The 22,814-nt window shown below is 48.1% G+C and overlaps 1 protein-coding gene across 4 annotated transcripts in view; it reads left to right on the forward strand.

The window, feature by feature from the left end:
• The first annotated feature begins 10,023 nt into the window (after nt 1-10,023).
• SYN1 (synapsin I) overlaps nt 10,024-22,814 on the forward strand; it is a 96,255-nt gene continuing 83,464 nt past the window's right edge. For all 4 annotated transcript variants that reach the window (XM_063433075.1, XM_063433076.1, XM_063433077.1 and 1 more), the window contains exon 1: nt 10,024-10,325. In XM_063433075.1, the coding sequence (XP_063289145.1) occupies nt 10,024-10,325 (302 nt within the window). The remainder of the gene's footprint in view (nt 10,326-22,814) is intronic.

Genomic DNA, 22,814 nt, shown 5'->3' on the forward strand with positions numbered 1-22,814 from the left:
TAACCCAGATAGCTATGCCATGGAGCATATTAGTGTAATTAAAGACTTTGGCTCCATGACAATTAAACTGTATTCGTGTGGTCTGAGTGCCATTCACCTAATAATGTGCGCTCAGACCTGAGCTATCTGGGGATATGTAACATGTCTGTGTTTTATGTGCAAAAAGTAACTTTGTGTATTTTAAAGTAATATTGTACCTGTGTTCACCACGTGCATAATGGAGTCTTGCCTCTGCCCTGGGAGATAATTGAATTACTTCTCAATTATCTCCAGGGCAGAGGGGAGGAAGCCAGGATGCATTGTGGGAAAGTATTGTGGCTGTATGTCCTAAAATGATACATGTCTGTCTGTTGTTACAGTCTCCCATTTGGTCCCCTAGGGGAGTGTCCACCAGGTGGGAGACCTGCATAAATACTGGGCAGGTAGCCCTCATTAAACGGATTCTGCTTGACCCTCAAACCGAAGTGTCGTCTCGTATTTGGGGGAATAGGATTGTATGCTGATTGCCAGGAGTGTAAGCGGATTGTATGCTTTTCCTGTTAAGCTATTCCAGTGTTTGTGTGCTTCCAGTTCGGGAGAGTGGGGAATTCAAGTGTGTGCAGTTCGGGAGTCGGAGGATTCGTGTAGTTTGCAGTTCGGGAGATTGGTGCTTGCAGTAGGTGCCTTTGCATCTGGAAGGGGATTATCGCCTAAACGGTTTTTATCCTCTTGTGAGCGAAACGGTCCGTTACAATCTCTCTCTCTGTCTCTCACTCTCTCTCTATAAATATATATCCATGTATGTCCCGTAGTCTTGCTGCTAGCAGTTTCGAAGCTTTGTTACCTATTGAGTAGGAAGTGGCCTTTAGTTTCTTTAGTGCTGTGTGTGCCTTGCGTAGGTGGATTACGTTAATTTCATTTTGTGCGTGTTGTATTTGTTGTTGGAGCGCTTTCGCGGGATTCGCCTGGTTCGATCTGTGGAGGTCTTGAAGTTTTTTGAGGAGTGAGAGCAAAGTGTCGTGGGTGCACTTTTTAAGATATGCCGCTCTGCCTATTAGGATTCCCCGTATAACTGCTTTGTGCGCTAGCCACAAAGTAGCGGGAGATGTGCCGTTAGGGGCGTTGGATTCGAAGTATTGGTGCATTTCGTTTCTTGTCTTTTCCATGAATGAGGGGTCGTTGAGAAGGTGTTCGTTTAGTCTCCACGGGCTGCGGTTTTTGAATTGGTATGAGTCTGTGAGGACTAACGACACTGGGTTATGGTCTGATATTGTGGACGTTTCTATAGTGCATGATCTAACCTGTTGTAGGTGAGCATTGCGTATAAGGAACCCGTCTATGCGGGAGTACGTATTGTGAACTTGGGAGTAATGAGTATATTCCCTATCGTTAGGGTGTAGGGTCCGCCAGACATCGTAGAGACCGTGTGATGCCAGTATCTTGTTGATTGAGTTGCAATACTTGTGTAGGTGTTTTTTGCGTTTCAGGGAGAGTCGGGCTGTAGAATCTGACATAGGGTCTAAGATATGGTTGAAGTCACCACAGATGATTGTGGTGCCTGTTTGTAGTTTCTCTATTTTGTCTAGTAGGGAGGCCAAATAGGACTTTTGGTTGTCATTCGGCGAGTAAGAGTTCACTATTGTGTACGTGGAGTTGTTCAAGGAGCATATGAGGATGAGAAATCTACCTTGTGGGTCGGGTACGATTGAAATTAGGTCAAAGGCTAGAGTGTGGCTCAATAGGATCGATACTCCTTTACTTTTGTTCGGGGAGGTAGCGTGGAATTGGTGTGGGAAATTATTGAGGCCCAGAGTGGGGTTAGAGCCATGTTTGAAGTGTGTCTCTTGTAAACAGACGATGTCCGTTTGTGTGTTCTTGAGCTCTTTAAGGAGGGTATGACGTTTATTGGGCGAGTTCAGCCCTCGAATATTGTGGGTAATGATTTTCATATTTCGTGGGTGGTGGATGTGGGGTATGTGTCTTGGTATATGGTAGTTGCGTGGCAAGGTTGTGTTGGCTAACTTGAGGGGGGGAGTGGAGTACAGTCCCGTTGGAGTGGTGGGCCTGCCGGTATGTCCGGTCTGATTGTCTATGCGGAGCAGTTAGGGGGTAGCTGCGCCTGGGTGTTTAGGGATTGGAACCAGGTAGCACTATATAGATATCAATACAAAGTAAAACAGGTTAATACAGGTAAGCAAATAAACAATAAACAAATAAAGTATCTTACAAAAGTGACTTTTAGAGGTATGTGCCTTGACTATGGCACTTCCTAGGTGGGGGTAAAGTGGTCGGGTCGAGCGTGGGTCGCTTTGGGCTTATCGTTAACCGGTTTCCCTCCGCCCTTATGTTCTTGTTTGGTATTTAGTGACTGTAGCAACCATTGCCTATATGAGCAGAGAAGTGCCTGTGTTATAGCAGTAGAGGCCCCGACCCTAGTGGTCGGTGATTGGAAGCTTTTGCTCAGTATATTCAGTGAAGGGAATTCGGAAGGGCTTTTGTGGGGTATTACACGTATTGCCCCAGCCCGTCTCAAGGGGTGGGCCTCATGGGCTTAAACTTATGGAGTAGTGTAAGCTTTATCTATGTAATAACATCACATTGTAACTTAATGGTAAACAAATAAGAGAGAAAAATTAACATGTGAAAACTTGCTGAGTTTCGCCGAGTAACATCAGTCTTCTCTCGGGGATGTGCGTCTCGTCTTTTGAGGGCGCCATTCTTCGGTGTTTCCGGAGTTTCGGAGAGATGTCTGCAGGTTTCGAGTCATTCCCCATTGTCGCAGGAGGTCCATTCCCTCGGCTGGTGTGGTTGCTGCGATGAGTTTTCCTCCCTTTGAGATAAGGAGCTTGGCCGGGTAGCCCCATCGGTATGGGACATTATGGTGTCTCAGCGCGTCCGCTATGGCTTTGAAGGTTCTTCTTCGGCGTAGTGTTTCTGCGGATAAGTCCATGAACATGAGGATGTTCTTGAACTGAACAGGTAAGTCCTTTTTGGTTCTGTGTGCTCTGAGTATTTGGTCTTTGATGTGGTAGTAATGGAGTCTCATGAGGATATCTCTCGGTGTGGTGGGTGGTAGATGTTGCGGTTTGGGGAGCCTGTGGATGCGGTCTAGGAGGAACATGTCTGCTGGGATATCTGGCAGTAAAGCTTTGAACATCTCTATAGCGTAGGCCGTCAGGTCTTGTGCTCCCACCTCCTCTGGTACTCCCCTTAGGCGTATGTTGTTACGTCGTGATCTGTCTTCTGCGTCAGCTAATTTAGTCTCATGGGAGTGTAGTTGTTCTTCGATTTTGCTGAGGCATGTTTCAGACTCTTGTTGTGCCCCTTTAAGGCCTTCTATACTGCACTCAAGGTGGGAGGTTCTAGCCTCTATGTCAGCGAGGTCTTTCCTCAAATCTTTAATGGCTTCTGTGACAGTGGATTGCATTCTAGTAACTGCAGTATCTAGCATGGCCTGTAGGAGGCTTTGTGTTAAGGGGTTATCGCCATGCCTACTCACTGTGCAGCCGTGCTCTGTGTCATAATCTGTTTCGGCGCCATCTTGGGCCTGGAGGTCGGCGGATTTGTGTTGCGGCGTTCTGGCTGCAAAGAAGGTAGATTTTTCTTTCGCCTCCGCGGTTTTCTTTGCGCGGTGTTGGGACATCTTTCCGTTAGTGTGGGTCGGAGATTAAGCCGGTAAGAGCTGTGATTAGCCGCGTTGTTAAGCCCGTGGAAGCGGAGCTCCGTCAGTGTGCCTCCATTCCGCGCGGTGTCCGGCCACGCCCCTATATATCCCTGTATGTCTCTCTCTCTCTCCCTGTATGCCTCTCTCTCTATATATTCCTACCTCTCTCTCCCTCTGTATATCTCTCTCTCCCCCATATCTCCCTATGTTTCTCTCTCCCCCGTACTTTACCCAGCTGGTTCGTATACCGAATGTTACACCAAACCCTTGGACCACCCAAAGCAGTCGTGTGCCGCCAATTGACCTTATTGACACTGCTCTGACCGCAACTCTGAACATTCTAAGTGGTTCACTGGGTGGCCGTCGATTCGTATGCACGAACACGTGGTGGCGGCCATCTTGTTTGGTCGAACGTGTCCAGCAGTGTTTTGTCGTTGAGTGTATGGAACTATTTTCGGACACTCAACGGCCCGAACACCGGTGAGACTTCCAGGACCACTTAGTTTCTGATTTTATGGAACTAGTGGTCTCTCTCTCTCTCTCTCTCTCTCTCTCCCTGTATCTCCCCATGTCTCTCTCCCTCTAACTCTCTCTGTATCTCCATTCTCCCCTTGTCTCTCTCTCTTCCTATATATACAGCTTCCTATGTATCTCGCTCTCTCCCTCTCCCTGTATCTCCCCATTTCTCTCTATCCTTCTATCTCTCTCTGTATCTCCATTCTCCCTATGTCTCTCTCTCTTCCTATATATACAGCTCCCTATGTATCTCGCTCTCTCCCTCTCCCTGTATCTCCCCATTTCTCTCTATCCCTCTATCTCCCTCTGTATCTCCCCATGTCTCTCTCTCCCTTTATCTCTCTCTGTATCTCCATTCTCCCTATGTCTCTCTCTCTGTATTTCCCTATCTATCTATCTCCTTGTATCTCCCTATCTCTCTCTCTCCCTTCCTGTGACGGATCACCCTGTCCCTGGACGGAAAACCCCTTCATTTCATTCCCCTATGAGTTCGGGACATTGCCTTCCCTTTAGTTTATTCTGTATTTTATTCCCCTACTGAACGACCAGACCACCCGTGTGTGGAGTGTGCTCCTCATTAACTTTGATCACCTCTGTATATATTCTTTAGCCGTGAATATATACAGCGGTGTTTGGTCGTCGAGTGCATGGAACTATAATCAGACACTCAACGGCGCGAACACCGCTGGGACTTCCATACCTTCATGCGTTCGCCTAGATTCGTATAAAAAGAGCGGTGTTCGGTAGGAATAAACTCCCAAACCAGATATATCAACCAAGTATCCATACGAACAATTATGTTCGGTATTTTGACTATTTTATGTGTTCCCAAAATAGACCGACCGCACAGCCTGATTTCGTGAAACTCTTTTGGGCAGGAGCAGTCGGTCAAAATGGGACTTCCATGGGAATAACGAACCCCTGAACCGATCTTGGTGATGTTTGGATATGTTGGTCCCCCAGGTCGGGGCTATCAGGGGATATAACTTTAGTGAGGTTTCCATGAGTTTTGGCGGTACTTTCAGGATACTGTGTAAAAGTATATTTTGTCTGTGTTTGGAGATAATTGGGTTATGTGAATACAATGCCTTATTCAATTATCTCCCAAGCACAGAGGAGGGATTACATTGTTTGTGTATGGGAGTGTCCTGGACCTGAGAGCCAATGCCATTGTATGATTGTGTTTACTGTAGTCTACTCTCAGGTCCAGAGGGGAGTGCCCCTTGCATGGGGATTGCCATAAAAGGCCGTGTGTGGCTCCATTAAAACCAGTTATCTCACAGAATAGAGCCTTGTCTCATGTTTCTGAGAAAAGGCTATACCAGCTCTCCCTCTCTCTTCTGGTTGGAGTGTTGCTCTACAGCATCCCTCCAACTAGGTGGAAAGAACATCTCTGGCGGCAAAACCCTTCTTCTCATCAGAGAGGCCACCACAATGACTGTCTCTCTCTCCATATATATATATATATATATATATATATATATATATATATATATATCCCTGTATATCTCTCATATCTCTCTCTCTATATATATATATATATCTCCTTATGTCTCTCCCTCTATTAGACATGTGCAATTCGTTTCGGTCCGTAGGGTTGGGGTTGGGGTTAGGGTAGGGGATAGGTTAGGGTTAGGGAATTCCCGAATTTCGGATTACCGAACCGAAGTGGCGAACTGAATTTTTTGCCCAAGCACATCCCTACCCTCTATCTCTCTCTGCATCTCCATTCTCCCTATGTCTCTCTCTCTCTCTCTCCCTATGTATCTCTGTCTCCCCTTATATCTCTCTCTCTGTATCTGTCTCCCCCCCTCTCTGTATCTCTCTCTCCCCCTCTCTGTATCTCTCTCTCCCCCTGTCTCTCTCTCTCTCCCTCTCTCTCTGTATATATATCTCTCTGTATATCTCTCTCTCCCTGTCTCTCTCTCCCCTGTCTATCTCTGTATCTCTCTCTCTCTCCCTGTCTCTCTCCCTCCCTCCGTATCTCTCTCCCCCTGTCTCTCTCTCTCTGTATCTCTCTCCCTCTGTATCTCTCTCCCTGTCTCTCTCTCCATGTCTCTCTCTCTCCCCCGTATCTCTCTCTCTCCCCCTGTATCTCTCTCTCTCTCTCTGTATCTGTCTCTCTCTCCCTGTCTGTCTCTCTGTATCTGTCTCTCTCTCCCCCTGTCTCTCTCTCTCCCTGTATCTCTCTCTATCTATATATCTCTCTCTCCCCTGTCTATCTCTGTATCTGTCTCTCTCTCTCTCCCCCTGTCTATCTCTGTATCTGTCTCTTTCTCTCTCTCTCCCTGTCTATCTCTGTATCTGTCTCTCTCTCCCCTGTCTATCTCTGTATCTGTCTCTCTCTCTCCCCCTGTCTATCTCTGTATCTGTCTCTCTCTCCCCCTGTCTATCTCTCCCCCTGTCTATCTCTGTATCTGTATCTCTCTCTCCCCCGTCTCTCTAGAGCTCTCTCTCTCTCTCCTTCTGTCTCTCTCTCTCTCTCCCCCTGTCTCTCTCTCTGTGTATCTGTCTCTCTCTCCCCCTGTCTCTCTCTCTCCCCCGTATCTCTCTCTCTGTATCTGTCTCTCTCTCCCCCTGTCTCTCTCTCTATCTATATCTCTCTCTCCCCTGTCTATCTCTGTATCTGTCTCTATCTTCCCTGTCTATCTCTGTATCTGTCTCTCTCTCTCTCCCCTGTCTATCTCTGTATGTCTCTCTCTCTCTCCCCCTGTCTATCTCTGTATCTGTCTCTCTCTCTCTCTCTCCCACTGTCTATCTCTGTATCTGTATCTCTCTCTCTCTGTCCCTGTCTCTCTGTATATCTCTCTCTCTCTCTCTTTCTGTATCTCTCTCTCTTTCTGTAGCTCTCTCTCTTTCTCTCTCTCTGTAGCTCTCTCTCTCTGTATCGCTCTCACTCTTTCTGTATCTATCTCTCTCTATCTGTATCTCTCTCTCTCTTTCTGTATCTCTCTCTGTGTTTCTCTCTCTTTCTGTATCTCTCTCTCTCTCTGTCCCTGTCTCTCTGTATCTCTCTCTCTGTCCCTGTGTCTCTGTATCTCTCTCTCTCTCTCTGTATCTCTCTCTCTCTTTCTGTATCTCCCTCTCTCTCTGTATCTCTCTCTCTCTGTCCCTGTCTCTCTGTATCTCTCTCTCTCTCTCTGTATCTCTCTCTCTTTCTGTATCTCTCTCTCTCTGTATCTCTCTCTTTCTGTATCTCTCTCTCTCTGTATCTCTCTCTCTCTCTGTATATCTCTCTCTCTGTATCTCTCTCTCTTTCTGTATCTCTCTCTCTCTGTATCTCTCTCTTTCTGTATCTCTCTCTCTCTGTATCTCTCTCTCTGTATCTCTCTCTCTCTCTCTCTCTGTGTATCTCTCTCTCTCTCTGTATCTCTGTATCTCTCTCTCTGTATATCTCTCTCTCTTTCTGTATCTCTCTCTCTCTCTTTCTGTATCTCTCCCTCTCTCTGTATCTCTCTCTCTGTATCTCTCTCTCTCTTTCTGTATCTCTCTCTCTCTTTCTGTATCTCTCTCTCTCTCTGTATCTCTCTCTCTCTTTCTGTATATCTCTCTCTCTTTCTGTATCTCTCTCTCTCTCTCTGTATCTCTCTCTCTCTCTCTGTATATCTCTCTCTCTTTCTGTATCTCTCTCTCTCTCTGTATCTCTCTCTCTCTCTCTGTATCTCTCTCTCTCTCTGTATCTCTCTTTCTGTATATCTCTCTCTCTTTCTGTATCTCTCTCTCTCTCTCTGTATCTCTCTCTCTCTCTCTCTGTATCTCTCTCTCTCTCACTGTATCTCTCTCTCTCTCTCTCTGTATCTCTCTCTCTCTCTCTCTGTATCTCTCTCTCTCTTTCTGTATCTCTATCTCTCTTTCTGTAGCTCTCTCTCTCTGTGTATCTCTCTCTCTCTCTTTATGTATCTCTCTCTCTCTCTCTCTCTGTATCTCTCTCTCTCTCTCTGTATCTCTCTCTCTCTTTCTGTAGCTCTCTCTCTTTCTGTATCTCTCTCTCTCTCTCTCTGTATCTCTCTCTCTCTCTCTGTATCTCTCTCTCTCTTTCTGTAGCTCTCTCTCTTTCTGTAGCTCTCTCTCTTTCTGTAGCTCTCTCTGTATCTCTCTCTCTCTCTGTATCTCTCTCTCTCTCTCTCTCTGTATCTCTCTCTCTCTCTGTATCTCTCTCTCTCTCTCTCTCTGTATCTCTCTCTCTCTCTCTGTATCTCTCTCTCTCTCTCTCTCTCTGTATCTCTCTCTCTCTCTCTCTGTATCTCTCTCTCTCTGTATCTCTCTCTCTCTGTATCTCTCTCTCTCTCTCTGTATCTCTCTCTCTCTCTCTGTATCTCTCTCTCTCTCTCTCTGTATCTCTCTCTTTCTGTATCTCTCTCTTTCTGTATCTGTCTCCATCCTCCCCTCCTCCACTGGGTACCGGACTGAACCATTCTGCGCATCACTGAGATGACAAGACACGGGATGCAGGTGATTCACCATCTCCGCCCTGCTCCCCCATTTCCCGGTTGGACTCTCCCAGCTCCCGGCAGCCGCCTGTTAGTGTGGAGCGTCTCACTTTGTGCGCGGGGGAGCAGAATACCGCAGGGCGTACCAAGTGAGAGGGGGAGGAGAGGATGCTCTTCGTGCTCGGTCGCCGAGGAGACAGATTGGGAGCAGCCCCGGCCAGCTTCCCCCTGTCCAAACCGGCCCCCGCCGCCTGATCCCCGGCCCCCTACACCCCTACCGGCTCCCTTCCCGGGCTCCCCAAATCCAAGAGCTCCATCCCAGGGCTCCCCAAATCCGAGAGCTCCATCACTGAGCTCCCCAAATCCAAGAGCTCCATCCCAGGGCTCCCCAAATCCGAGTGCTCCATCCCAGGGCTCCCCCAAACCGAGAGCTCCATCACTGAGCTCCCCCAAACCGAGTGCTCCATCCCAGGGCTCCCCCAAACCGAGAGCTCCATCACTGAGCTCCCCAAATCCGAGAGCTCCATCACTGAGCTCCCCAAATCCAAAAGCTCCATCCCAGGGCTCCCCCAAATCCGAGAGCTCCATCACTGAGCTCCCCAAATCCAAGAGCTCCATCCCAGTGCTCCCCCAAATCCGAGAGCTCCATCCCAGGGCTCCCCCAAACCGAGAGCTCCATCACTGAGCTCCCCCAAACCGAGAGCTCCATCCCAGGGCTCCCCCAAACCGAGAACTCCATCACTAAGCTCCCCCAAACCGAGTGCTCCATCCCAGGGTTCCCCAAAACCGAGTGCTCCATCCCAGGGTTCCCCAAAACCGAGAGCTCCATCCCAGGGCTCCCCCAAACCGAGAGCTCCATCCCAGGGCTCCCCCAAACCGAGAGCTCCATCCCAGGGCTCCCCCAAACCGAGAGCTCCATCCCAGGGCTCCCCAAATCTGAGAGTTCCATCCCAGGGCTCCCCAAAACTGAGAGCTCCATCCCTGGGCACCTCAAAATTGAGAGCTTCATCCCTGGCTCCTCAAAATTGAGAGCTTCATCCCTGGGCTCCCCAAATCCGAGAGCTTCATCCCTGGGCTCCCCAAAATTGAGAGCTCCATCCCTGGGTTCCCCAAAACTGAGAGCTCCATCTTTGAGCTCCCCAAAACTGAGAGCTCCTTCCCTGCGCTCCCCAAATTACAGGGCTGTATTCCTTGGATCCCTAATTCTCACGGGTCTATCCCTCACCTCACCAAGTCCAAGGGCTCAATCTCTAGGCTCCCCAAGCCTAAGGGCTCAATCCCTGGGCTCCTCAATTCTCAGGACTCTATCCCTGGGCTCCCCAATTCTCAGGGCTACATCCCTGGTCTCCCCAATACTCAGGGCTCCATCCCTGGGCTCCCCAATTCTCAGGGCTCTATATCCTTGTTCTCCATCCTAGACTCAACCGGCAACTCATGATGAATTACCTGCGGCGCCGTCTGTCAGACAGTAACTTTATGGCCAATCTGCCCAATGGGTACATGAGTGACCTGCAGCGACCAGAGACCCCCGCTCCACCTGCTGCCTCTCCGGGCCCCCCAGCTGTTTCACCTGACCCCAGTGCAGGGGGTGGTGGGGGCTTCTTCTCATCTTTGTCTAATGCCGTGAAACAGACTACAGCCGCCCTCAGTGAGCAGGTATCCACAGCCACCATGGGTGGACCAGGGACCCGTGGGTCCAAAGTACTGCTGGTCATAGACGAACCCCATACCGACTGGTGAGTATCGGGCACTTGGGTATGGAGAACTACATGGAGTGGGAGGCATTGCAGTGGGATACAGTGGGGTCAGTAGCAGAGGTGAAGGAGAGGGCATTGCATGAGGCCCTTGACACTGGGAAGGTTAGTAAATGATAATGGTGGAGGGTGAAACGGGGTGGGTGCATTACAGTGGTTTTGAAGTGATTTTCAAAGGAGTACCAAGGTCGTGATTATTGCAGAAAAATCTGGTCTACAAAGAGTGGTGGGCACCACTTGACAAGAGAGGGGAACAGTGAAGAAAAAAGTGGATATTCAGGAGAATGGTAACTATATGGACTGCAGGATATTGGGGGGCCTTGTTAGCGTATTGGGGGATTGCAGGAATAACATGTTGACTGTTTGAAGCATTTTAAAACTATTGGATCCATTGGGGACTGTTTGGGAGTGTTGGGATTTATGGCTGGTAGAGAATTGTGTTGCAATGATTATTGAGTCATATATTGGGTAATGGAAATGAAAAGGAATAGTATGTCTTGGGGAGAGCAGGGGACGTGGACGTGGTCATAGAGAGAGAGAGACTGGGAGATAGAGGGTCATAGGGAGAGACTGGGAGATAGAGGATCATAGGGAGAGACTGGGAGATAGAGGATCATAGGGAGAGACTGGGAGATAGAGGGTCATAGAGAGAGACTGGGAGATAGAGGGTCATAGGGAGAGACTGGGAGATAGAGGGTCATAGAGAGAGAGAGAGAGAGAGAGAGAGAGAGAGAGACTGGGAGATAGAGGATCATAGAGAGAGACTGGGAGATAGAGGATCATAGAGAGAGACTGGGAGATAGAGGATCATAGGGAGAGACTGGGAGATAGAGAGAGACTGGGAGATAGAGGATCATAGAGAGAGACTGGGAGATAGAGGATCATAGAGAGAGACTGGGAGATAGAGGATCATAGAGAGAGACTGGGAGATAGAGGATCATAGAGAGAGACTGGAAGATAGAGGATCATAGAGAGAGACTGGGAGATAGAGGATCATAGGGAGATACTGGGAGATAGAGGATCATAGAGAGAGAGAGAGAGAGAGAGAGAGACTGGGAGATAGAGGATCATAGAGAGAGACTGGGAGATAGAGGATCATATAGAGAGACTGGGAGATAGAGGATCATAGAGAGAGACTGGGAGATAGAGGGTCATAGAGAGAGAGAGAGACTGGGAGATAGAGGATCATAGGGAGAGACTGGGAGATAGAGGGTCATAGGGAGAGACTGGGAGATAGAGGGTCATAGGGAGAGACTGGGAGATAGAGGGTCATAGGGAGAGACTGGGAGATAGAGGGTCATAGAGAGAGACTGGGAGATAGAGGATCATAGAGAGAGACTGGAAGATAGAGGGTCATAGAGAGAGACTGGGAGATAGAGGATCATAGAGAGAGACTGGAAGATAGAGGGTCATAGAGAGAGACTGGGAGATAGAGGATCATAGAGAGAGACTGGAAGATAGAGGATCATAGAGAGAGACTGGAAGATAGAGGATCATAGAGAGAGACTGGAAGATAGAGGGTCATAGAGAGAGAGAGAGAGACTGGGAGATAGAGGATCATAGAGAGAGACTGGGAGATAGAGGATCATAGAGAGAGACTGGGAGATAGAGGATCATAGAGAGAGACTGGAAGATAGAGGATCATAGAGAGAGACTGGAAGATAGAGGATCATAGAGAGAGACTGGGAGATAGAGGGTCATAGAGAGAGAGAGAGAGACTGGGAGATAGAGGATCATAGAGAGAGACTGGGAGATAGAGGATCATAGAGAGAGACTGGGAGATAGAGGATCATAGAGAGAGACTGGGAGATAGAGGATCATAGAGAGAGACTGGGAGATAGAGGGTCATAGGGAGAGACTGGGAGATAGAGGATCATAGAGAGAGACTGGGAGATAGAGGATCATAGGGAGAGACTGGGAGATAGAGGATCATAGAGAGAGACTGGGAGATAGAGGGTCATAGGGAGAGACTGGGAGATAGAGGGTCATAGAGAGAGACTGGGAGATAGAGGGTCATAGAGAGAGACTGGGAGATAGAGGGTCATAGAGAGAGAGAGAGAGAGAGACTGGGAGATAGAGGATCATAGAGAGAGACTGGGAGATAGAGGATCATAGAGAGAGACTGGGAGATAGAGGATCATAGAGAGAGACTGGGAGATAGAGGATCATAGAGAGAGACTGGGAGATAGAGGGTCATAGGGAGAGACTGGGAGATAGAGGGTCATAGGGAGAGACTGGGAGATAGAGGATCATAGGGAGAGACTGGGAGATAGAGGATCATAGAGAGAGACTGGGAGATAGAGGATCATAGAGAGAGACTGGGAGATAGAGGATCATAGAGAGAGACTGGGAGATAGAGGGTCATAGGGAGAGACTGGGAGATAGAGGGTCATAGGGAGAGACTGGGAGATAGAGGATCATAGGGAGAGACTGGGAGATAGAGGATCATAGAGAGAGACTGGGAGATAGAGGATCATAGGGAGAGACTGGGAGATAGAGGATCATAGAGAGAGACTGGGAGATAGAGGATCATAGAGAGAGACTGGGAGATAGAGGGTCATAGGGAGAGACTGGGAGATAGAGGATCATAGAGAGAGACTGGGAGATAGAGGGTCATAGAGAGAGAGAGAGAGACTGGGAGATAGAGGATCATAGAGAGAGAGACTGGGAGATAGAGGATCATAGAGAGCGACTGGGAGATAGAGGGTCATAGAGAGCGACTGGGAGATAGAGGGTCATAGAGAGCGACTGGGAGATAGAGGGTCATAGAGAGAGAGAGAGAGACTGGGAGATAGAGGGTCATAGAGAGAGAGAGAGACTGGGAGATAGAGGGTCATAGAGAGAGAGAGAGAGACTGGGAGATAGAGGGTCATAGAGAGAGAGAGAGAGAGACTGGGAGATAGAGGGTGAGAGAGAGAGAGACTGGGAAATAGAGGATCATAGAGAGAGAGACTGGGAGATAGAGGATCATAGAGAGAGAGAGAGACTGGGAGATAGAGGGTCATAGAGAGAGAGAGAGAGACTGGGAGATAGAGGGTCATAGAGAGAGAGAGACTGGGAGATAGAGGGTCATAGAGAGAGAGAGAGAGACTGGGAGATAGAGGGTGAGAGAGACTGGGAAATAGAGGATCATAGAGAGAGAGAGAGAGAGACTGGGAGATAGAGGGTGTGAGAAAGAGAGACTGGGAGATAGAGGGTGTGAGAAAGAGAGACTGGGAGATAGAGGGTGTGAGAGAGAGACTGGGAGATAGAGGATCATAGAGAGAGAGAGACTGGGAAATAGAGGATCATAGAGAGAGACTGGGAGATAGAGGGTGAGAGAGAGAGACTGGGAGATAGAGGGTGTGAGAAAGAGAGACTGGGAAATAGAGGGTGGGAGAGAGAGAGACTGGGAGATAGAGGATCATAGAGAGAGAGAGACTGGCAGATAGAGGATCATAGAGAGAGAGAGACTGGGAGATAGAGGGTGAGAAAGAGAGACTGGGAGATAGAGGGTGGGAGAGAGAGAGACTGGGAGATAGAGGATCATAGAGAGAGAGAGACTGGGAAATAGAGGATCATAGAGAGAGAGAGACTGGGAGAGAGAGACTGGGAGATAGAGGGTGAGAGAGAGAGACTGGGAGATAGAGATAAATGCAATCTGTCACAGCATCATTATTTTCTATAGTATTTAGCTGCCACTGTTGAAATTTGTTTTGTTGTTGTGCAGCGCTGTGGAGTTTGTTGGCGCTTTAATAATAATAATAATAATAATAAAGTACCCTCCACTGTGGATTTCCAGGAAGGAGAGTTTTGCCTATGGCAGCCTTCGCTGTGTTAGCGCCAGACATACTTCCCATGTATCGTATTGCCAATCAATGTACCAGCAGCCCATAGACCGGCTGGCAGGATTATTAGGCTAATTAGTGATGTTACTCTCCAGGTTAGTCTCTAGACACATGGCAGTCCCCATTAATATTATTCATTAAATAGCAGGTTTAGGGAAGGGATAGCGTGTAAAATCCGTTTAATTGATATAAATATATATACATATTTTTTTATCCTGAGCAATCTAATGTGATATGGATTGAAGGGACTCAAAGCTAGTGGGAGATTTTGTGAAAGCAGCGAATATTTAGAATAAGCTCCCTGTTTAGCAGATAGTTCCTCTCCTTTGTCGGGCCTTTAGTTATGCGTTTTTGTCACTTTTCATTCAGTCTGTCGGGTTATTTTCATCTGCTGCTCTGCACATATTCCGCCATTTTTTATGCAGTGCATTTATCAATCTATTCTTCACTTTACACTTTTTATTTGTCAGGTGATTGTGCAGACATTTGGATTAAGTTTCATTCCTCTCCCTTTGTAATCAGCCTGTATTAGTGAGGGACTGTATTTTTATTACCAAGTTCAGCTATTAACGCGTAGAATATCTGATGCCCAAGCTTTGTAACACTGACGTTGTGGTGGTCATGAACACGATTTCCCCCACCCTATACGGCATCACTTTTACAATCGCATTTGGAAGAAGAAGAAATGATTACAGTGAGAGTTATTGCTGTGGAGCTCTGTGATACAGTCAGACACATTACAGTGAGAGTTAATGCCGTGGAGCTCTGTGATACGTACAATCTGCACATTACAGTGAGAGTTAATGCCGTGGAGCTCTGTGATACGTAAAATCTGCACATTACAGTGAGAGTTATTGCTGTGGAGCTCTGATACAATCTGCACATTACAGTGAGAGTTATTGCTGTGGAGCTCTGTGATACAATCTGCACATTACAGTGAGAGTTAATGCTGTGGAGCTCTGTGATACGTACAATCTGCACATTACAGTGAGAGTTAATGCCGTGGAGCTCTGTGATACGTAAAATCTGCACATTACAGTGAGAGTTATTGCTGTGGAGCTCTGTGATACGTAAAATCTGCACATTACAGTGAGAGTTATTGCTGTGGAGCTCTGTGATACAATCTGCACATTACAGTGAGAGTTATTGCTGTGGAGCTCTGTGATACAATCTGCACATTACAGTGAGAGTTAATGCGGAGCTCTGGGACACACACACAGAACATTACTGTGAGCTTTGTTGTGGTGGACCCCTGGGACACACTCATAGTGTACAGCAGATGTGGGAGGGGCACAGAGCAGTTTTATGACGGTTTATATGTCCTCATTATCTCGATATCTGCAGACTCAGATTAGCAAACAGTTTTAATCAGTTTTAAAGGAATGTGATAAGTAATTTGCCACCTCGCCCACTCTTTCCACAAATATGTTCTGTACAGATAACAGTCTGCTCTTACTGCAGTCAGTACCAAGTATTAATTAGGCCCATCTCCTTCCAGTTTCTGTAACACAGATAGCATTATTCACCAAAGTCCTGATATTCCCTGGACAGACCCATCTAGACTGTATTCATATTCAGTGAATAAACCTGAGAGAGCGATACCCAGCCCCCTCCATTCTAACTAACACAGAGCGATACCCAGCTCCCTCCATTCTAACTAACACAGAGCGATAACCAGCTCCCTCCATTCTAACTAACACAGAGCGATACCCGGCTCCCTCTGTGGCGAAACCAACTTCGCCACTGTGAACTGGAGAAGCCTGGTTGCTAGCCTCCTGCCCTGCGACTATGGCCCCTGGACATATTTGGGGCATATTGTATTTTATCGTGCGACTGCTGGCCCTTTAAGTACAGTGAATGGTATTTTATTGTACTGCTGCTGGCCCTTTAAGAACTGTCTGGGGACCTATTGAGACTTTGGGTAACAATACCCTTTAAGACTATGGCCCCTGAAAACGTATGGACTTTTATTGGTGTGTATGGCCCTTTAAGAACCGTCTGGGGACATATTGTGACTTTGCTGAACAATGCCCCTTTAAGACTATGTCCCCAGACCGGTAAAATAGCTTGTTCCTGCTTCGTTCTGAAGGGAGATAGCTGCAGCCTGCGGTGCTTATGGTGTCTGGTGGAGTGCTTGGAGTCCTCAGGAAGCGCTAGGAGCATCCATTAACGGAGGTACCAAGTCGGGGTGCCAGGTGATCTGTTACATTGGTGGCAAGCGGTGGGATGGCGTCCTAGTGCGAGGAGAAGCAGCTCAGAGACACCGGTAACGTGTGGAGTTGTGCAGCGTCCCTATCTTCAGCAACATAATGGAACCAGCAGTGGCTACAGCTAGCATGGCGTATAGCTACTCCGTACTAGAGTTTGGCACGATGGTAGGGTTGCGCCTGAAGTTTTACGGACCCAATCCAGAGGAGAAATACGTGCGGTTCGTGTGGGACATGGTGACCCGGAACCTACAACACAGGGCGTTGAGGGAAGGCCAGTGGGCACGTTGGGAGAAACTCCAGCCACAGGTAGAGTGGGACGAGGAAGAAACCGAAGTGGCCGGTGGAGATGGGACCGAGGTCTCTCTACCGGCCCTACAGGGATGCTGGGCACCCGGCCCAGATCCCCAGCGGCAGTATGTTTTACAGGGAGGGGAGACAGTCGGTCTCACTCCTCAGCGGCAGAATGGGTTATTGGAGGAAGAGACAACCGGTCTCCCTCCCCAACAGCAACCAGAGGTACCCGAGGTAGAGGACCTCATAGACTGGTCCTGGGAGGACCCCCTGCAGGCAGGTGGAGATGGGACCGAGATCTCTCCACCGGCCCTACAGGGATGCTGGGCAACCGGCCCAGATCCCCAACTAGAGCTGGAGTTACAGAAAGTGGAGAGCATCGACCTCCCCCCCCAGCAGCAGGACAATGTATTGGGAGGAGAGACAGTCAGTCTCCCTCCACAAAGGCGGAAAGTATGTATGGGAGAGGAGCTTGCTACCACCTCTCCCCAGCAGCGGATCATTGATGTGCAGGGAATAGGGAGCCCAGTCTCCATTCCCCAGCGGCAGAGTGTTCTAATGGGAGAGGAGCTGGTTACCACCTCTCCCCAGCGGCAGCTTAATGTACCAGGGGGAGACTGTAAGCCCCACACCTGTGCAGATGGGACCGTGGTCTCTGCACTTCCAGCACAGGGGGTAGGGACGGTCGGTCCTGCCCCCCCACAACAGGGCTGTTTAGCCAAAGGGGAGACAGTCTGTCTCCAGCAGCAGAGCTGTGTAACTAAAGGGGAGACAGTCGGTCTCCAGCAGCAGAGTTGTGTAACTCAAGGGGAGACAGTCGGTCTCCAGCAGCAGAGCTGTGTAACTAAAGGGGAGACAGTCGGTCTCCAGCAGCAGAGCTGTGTAACTCAAGGGGAGACAGTCGGTCTCCAGCAACCAGGCTCCAACCAGACTACTCCCGTGGTAGTGCTGGCAACAGGACAGAGTACCGCTGGTCTCTGCCCCCTCAGCAACCTACCAAGGCAGCCTACCAGTCCCCCACACAGCCATGGTGAGGCACCTGAACCTGGACAAGATTCTCCCTCACCCAGGTGTAGTAACGGTTTATTGTGGGTGGGTTGCTGGACTAACCAGGGCACTGACCGGCAGGAGGTCAGATACCCTGTTAGTCTAATTGGAAAAGGGGAGAATTGTGGCGAAACCAACTTCGCCACTGTGAACTGGAGAAGCCTGGTTGCTAGCCTCCTGCCCTGCGACTATGGCCCCTGGACATATTTGGGGCATATTGTATTTTATCGTGCGACTGCTGGCCCTTTAAGTACAGTGAATGGTATTTTATTGTACTGCTGCTGGCCCTTTAAGAACTGTCTGGGGACCTATTGAGACTTTGGGTAACAATACCCTTTAAGACTATGGCCCCTGAAAACTTATGGACTTTTATTGGTGTGTATGGCCCTTTAAGAACCGTCTGGGGACATATTGTGACTTTGCTGAACAATGCCCCTTTAAGACTATGTCCCCAGACCGGTAAAATAGCTTGTTCCTGCTTCGTTCTGAAGGGAGATAGCTGCAGCCTGCGGTGCTTATGGTGTCTGGTGGAGTGCTTGGAGTCCTCAGGAAGCGCTAGGAGCATCCATTAACGGAGGTACCAAGTCGGGGTGCCAGGTGATCCGTTACACCCTCCATTCTAACTAACACAGAGCGATACCCAGCTCCCTCCATTCTAACTAACACAGAGCGATAACCGGCTCCCTCCATTCTAACTAACACAGAGCGATACCCGGCTCCCTCCATTCTAACTAACACAGAGCGATAACCAGCTCCCTCCATTCTAACTAACACAGAGCGATACCCAGCTCCCTCCATTCTAACTAACACAGAGCGATACCCGGCTCCCTCCATTCTAACTAACACAGAGCGATACCCGGCTCCCTCCATTCTAACTAACACAGAGCGATACCCGGCTCCCTTCATTCTAACTAACACAGAGCGATACCCGGCTCCCTCCATTCTAACTAACACAGAGCGATACCCGGCTCCCTCCATTCTAACTAACACAGAGTGATACCCGGCTCCCTCCATTCTAACTAACACAGAGCGATACCCGGCTCCCTCCATTCTAACTAACACAGAGCGATACCCGGCTCCCTCCATTCTAACTAACACAGAGCGATACCCGGCTCCCTCCATTCTAACTAACACAGAGCGATACCCGTCTCCCTCCATTCTAACTAACACAGAGCGATACCCGGCTCCCTCCATTCTAACTAACACAGAGCGATACCCGGCTCCCTCCATTCTAACTAACACAGAGCGATACCCGGCTCCCTCCATTCTAACTAACACAGAGCGATACCCGGCTCCCTCCATTCTAACTAAGGCAGAGCGATACCCGGCTCCCTCCATTCTAACTAACACAGAGCGATACCCAGCTCCCTCCATTCTAACTAACACAGAGCGATACCCGGCTCCCTCCATTCTAACTAAGACAGAGCGATACCCGGCTCCCTCCATTCTAACTAACACAGAGCGATGCCCGGCTCCCTCCATTCTAACTAACACAGAGCGATGCCCGGCTCCCTTCATTCTAACTAACACAGAGCGATACCCGTCTCCCTCCATTCTAACTAACACAGAGCGATGCCCGGCTCCCTCCATTCTAACTAACACAGAGCGATACCCGGCTCCCTCCATTCTAACTAACACAGAGCGATACCCGGCTCCCTCCATTCTAACTAACACAGAGCGATACCCGGCTCCCTCCATTCTAACTAACACAGAGCGATAACCAGCTCCCTCCATTCTAACTAACACAGAGCGATACCCGGCTCCCTTCATTCTAACACAGAGCGATGCCCAGCTCCCTTCATTCTAACTAACACAGAGCGATACCCGGCTCCCTCCATTCTAACTAACACAGAGCGATACCCGGCTCCCTCCATTCTAACTAACACAGAGCGATACCCGGCCCCCTCCATTCTAACTAACACAGAGCGATACCCGGCTCCCTCCATTCTAACTAACACAGAGCGATGCCCGGCTCCCTCCATTCTAACTAACACAGAGCGATACCCGGCTCCCTCCATTCTAACTAACACAGAGCGATGCCCGGCTCCCTCCATTCTAACTAAGACAGAGCGATACCCGGCTCCCTCCATTCTAACTAACACAGAGCGATGCCCGGCTCCCTCCATTCTAACTAACACAGAGCGATGCCCGGCTCCCTCCATTCTAACTAACACAGAGCGATACCCAGCTCCCTCCATTCTAACTAACACAGAGCGATACCCGGCTCCCTCCTTCTAACTAACACAGAGCGATGCCCGGCTCCCTCCATTCTAACTAACACAGAGCGATGCCCGGCTCCCTCCATTCTAACTAACACAGAGCGATACCCGGCTCCCTCCATTCTAACTAACACAGAGCGATGCCCGGCTCCCTCCATTCTAACTAACACAGAGCGATACCCGGCTCCCTCCATTCTAACTAACACAGAGCGATACCCGGCTCCCTCCATTCTAACTAACACAGAGCGATAACCAGCTCCCTCCATTCTAACTAACACAGAGCGATACCCGGCTCCCTCCATTCTAACTAACACAGAGCGATACCCGGCTCCCTCCATTCTAACTAACACAGAGCGATACCCGGCTCCCTCCATTCTAACTAACACAGAGCGATGCCCGGCTCCCTCCATTCTAACTAACACAGAGCGATGCCCGGTTCCCTTCATTCACACAGCGAGTGTTTGTGGGTTGCTGTAGCCGGGGGGTGCTGGGTATTTGTCATTGTGGAAGGACTGTCAGTCCTCGGAGGGAGACAGGAATGGCAGCATTGATAATGGGTGCAGCTATTATTATAGGAGGCAGTGACCGCATTGCTCGGCCTGGTGCCTGTGGCCTGCAGACTGCGGCAGTCTGTTTGTCAGGTCGTGTTCTCTGTTCATTTCCCTGTTACATGCACAAAAGAAAGCTGAATTCTGTCCTCTGCTTTTATCTGCTCTGTGGGAGCGCATGATGCATTGTCACGCTGCATCACTCTAATCCCTATATCTTCTTCCTTCCAAGAGCTGCTTCTGCCGTCATTGTACAGGCACACTATCTGCCTGGAAGTGGATCCCACGTAAGCCCTCTGTGACTGAATTCCTGCAATCACCCCTCCAGGACTCATCCTTATAGTATTGTACACAGATTTGTATATGTGTCGGGGTATACATCCTAGATTGCTGTTTATTTATGTGTGACACACACACACACACTGAGTGACATGCACAAACAAACTAAATGTGACACACACTCTCACCGAGTGATATACACACATACACACACTGAGTGACACACACACACAAACACTGATTGATACAAACACACACACAGACACACTGAGTGACACACTCATACACTGAGTGACACAGCCATTGTGCACAGTTTTCCTGACGTGACATTAGCCTGCAGTTCACATATTGTTTGGAAGTTCCTGGACGGTTTTCCTCCACAGTCTGTTTATGAATTAAAAGTTTACATTTAATATAATGTTAAAATGTGTGTGAATCAGTGACAATAAACTGCCTCTGTTGTGACATTATATATTATACTGCTCGACTGCTGGCTCCCAGTCCTATATCCTGGGAGCAGATTTATTACACCCATATAATATGGATGTCGATAGCACTCTATTGTACGTGATACAGAGCGCAGGAATAGATGATATCGATTCTATATAAATATGTCTTTCCGGTCAGTGAGGCTAAACGTGCTCACACGGGCCCGCATCATTCACACTTCATTACAAAACACGCACTCAGTGATTCTAGTATCGTAGTGTAACTCGGATTCGTTGTGGCCTGATCACGTTACAATATCATAGTAAATTGGCAGGTGAAAATAAATGCTTTCCCTGCAGGACGGACAATGCAAAGGACAATCCCAGAGGGACTGCGCTGATCAGCTCATTGATTTCCCTTGTGCAGGGAAGAGAGGGCATATCATTATATTGTTAAACTCATTACACATCACTTCACATTATATACCGATGTGCTTGGAAAATATAGAAATTGCCCCTTTCACCTTCTACTGGAAGGAAATAATCTGCATTTAGTAAAAGCATCACCAGCAGGGGGCTCCACTCATTAAAAGGACAGCAAGGAATAAACCATAGTGGAGGTACATGAAACATGGAATCGAATAAACCCGTGCACTTACCACTCTTGGATGTGAAACCAATTCACAGTAACACGACAAGATCTACGTTTCAGCCACACGTGTGCAGTATGTATCGATATAATGTGTATATATGTGCAGTATGTATCGATATAATGTGTATATATGTGCAGTATGTATCGATATAATGTGTATATATGTGCAGTATGTATCGATATAATGTGTATATATGTGCAGTATGTATCGGTATAATATGTGCAGTATGTATCGATATAATGTGTATGTATGTGCAGTATGTATCGATATAATGTGTATGTATGTGCAGTATGTATCGGTATAATGTGTATATATGTGCAGTATGTATCGGTATAATGTGTATATATGTGCAGTATGTATCGATATAATGTGTATATATGTGCAGTATGTATCGGTATAATGTGTATATATGTGCAGTATGTATCGATATAATGTGTATGTATGTGCAGTGTGTATCGATATAATATGTATATATGTGCAGTATGTATCGATATAATGTGTATATATGTGCAGTATGTATCGATATAATGTGTATATATGTGCAGTATGTATCGGTATAATGTGTATATATGTGCAGTATGTATCAATATAATATGTATATATGTGCAGTATGTGTCGGTATAATGTGTATATATATGCAGTATGTGTCGGTATAATGTGTATGTGTGACGGTAGTCATCTGTATCACCATCCAGTATTCCCTTTCTCCTAATAGCAGAATAATAATAATCCACAGGAATAAATATCGCTGGTATCGCCAAATAATCCACACATGAGCCAAAGCTTAATGCCAACTTTATCGGCTGTTCGTGAAACAAATCAAGTACCGAACAAGAGCCCACACATAGAGGGTCATGTGGCTCCAATTAACGGATTGCAACATTGTTGAAATCTGTTGTTAAGTACTTTCCTGGGTGGCCGTCGTTCAACTACCGACCACGCGGCGGTCGGCCATCTTGGATCCTTTGT

The sequence above is a fragment of the Pelobates fuscus genome, chromosome 9 (genome assembly GCF_036172605.1).
Source record: "Pelobates fuscus isolate aPelFus1 chromosome 9, aPelFus1.pri, whole genome shotgun sequence".
In the NCBI taxonomy this organism is placed as follows: Eukaryota; Metazoa; Chordata; class Amphibia; order Anura; family Pelobatidae; genus Pelobates; species Pelobates fuscus.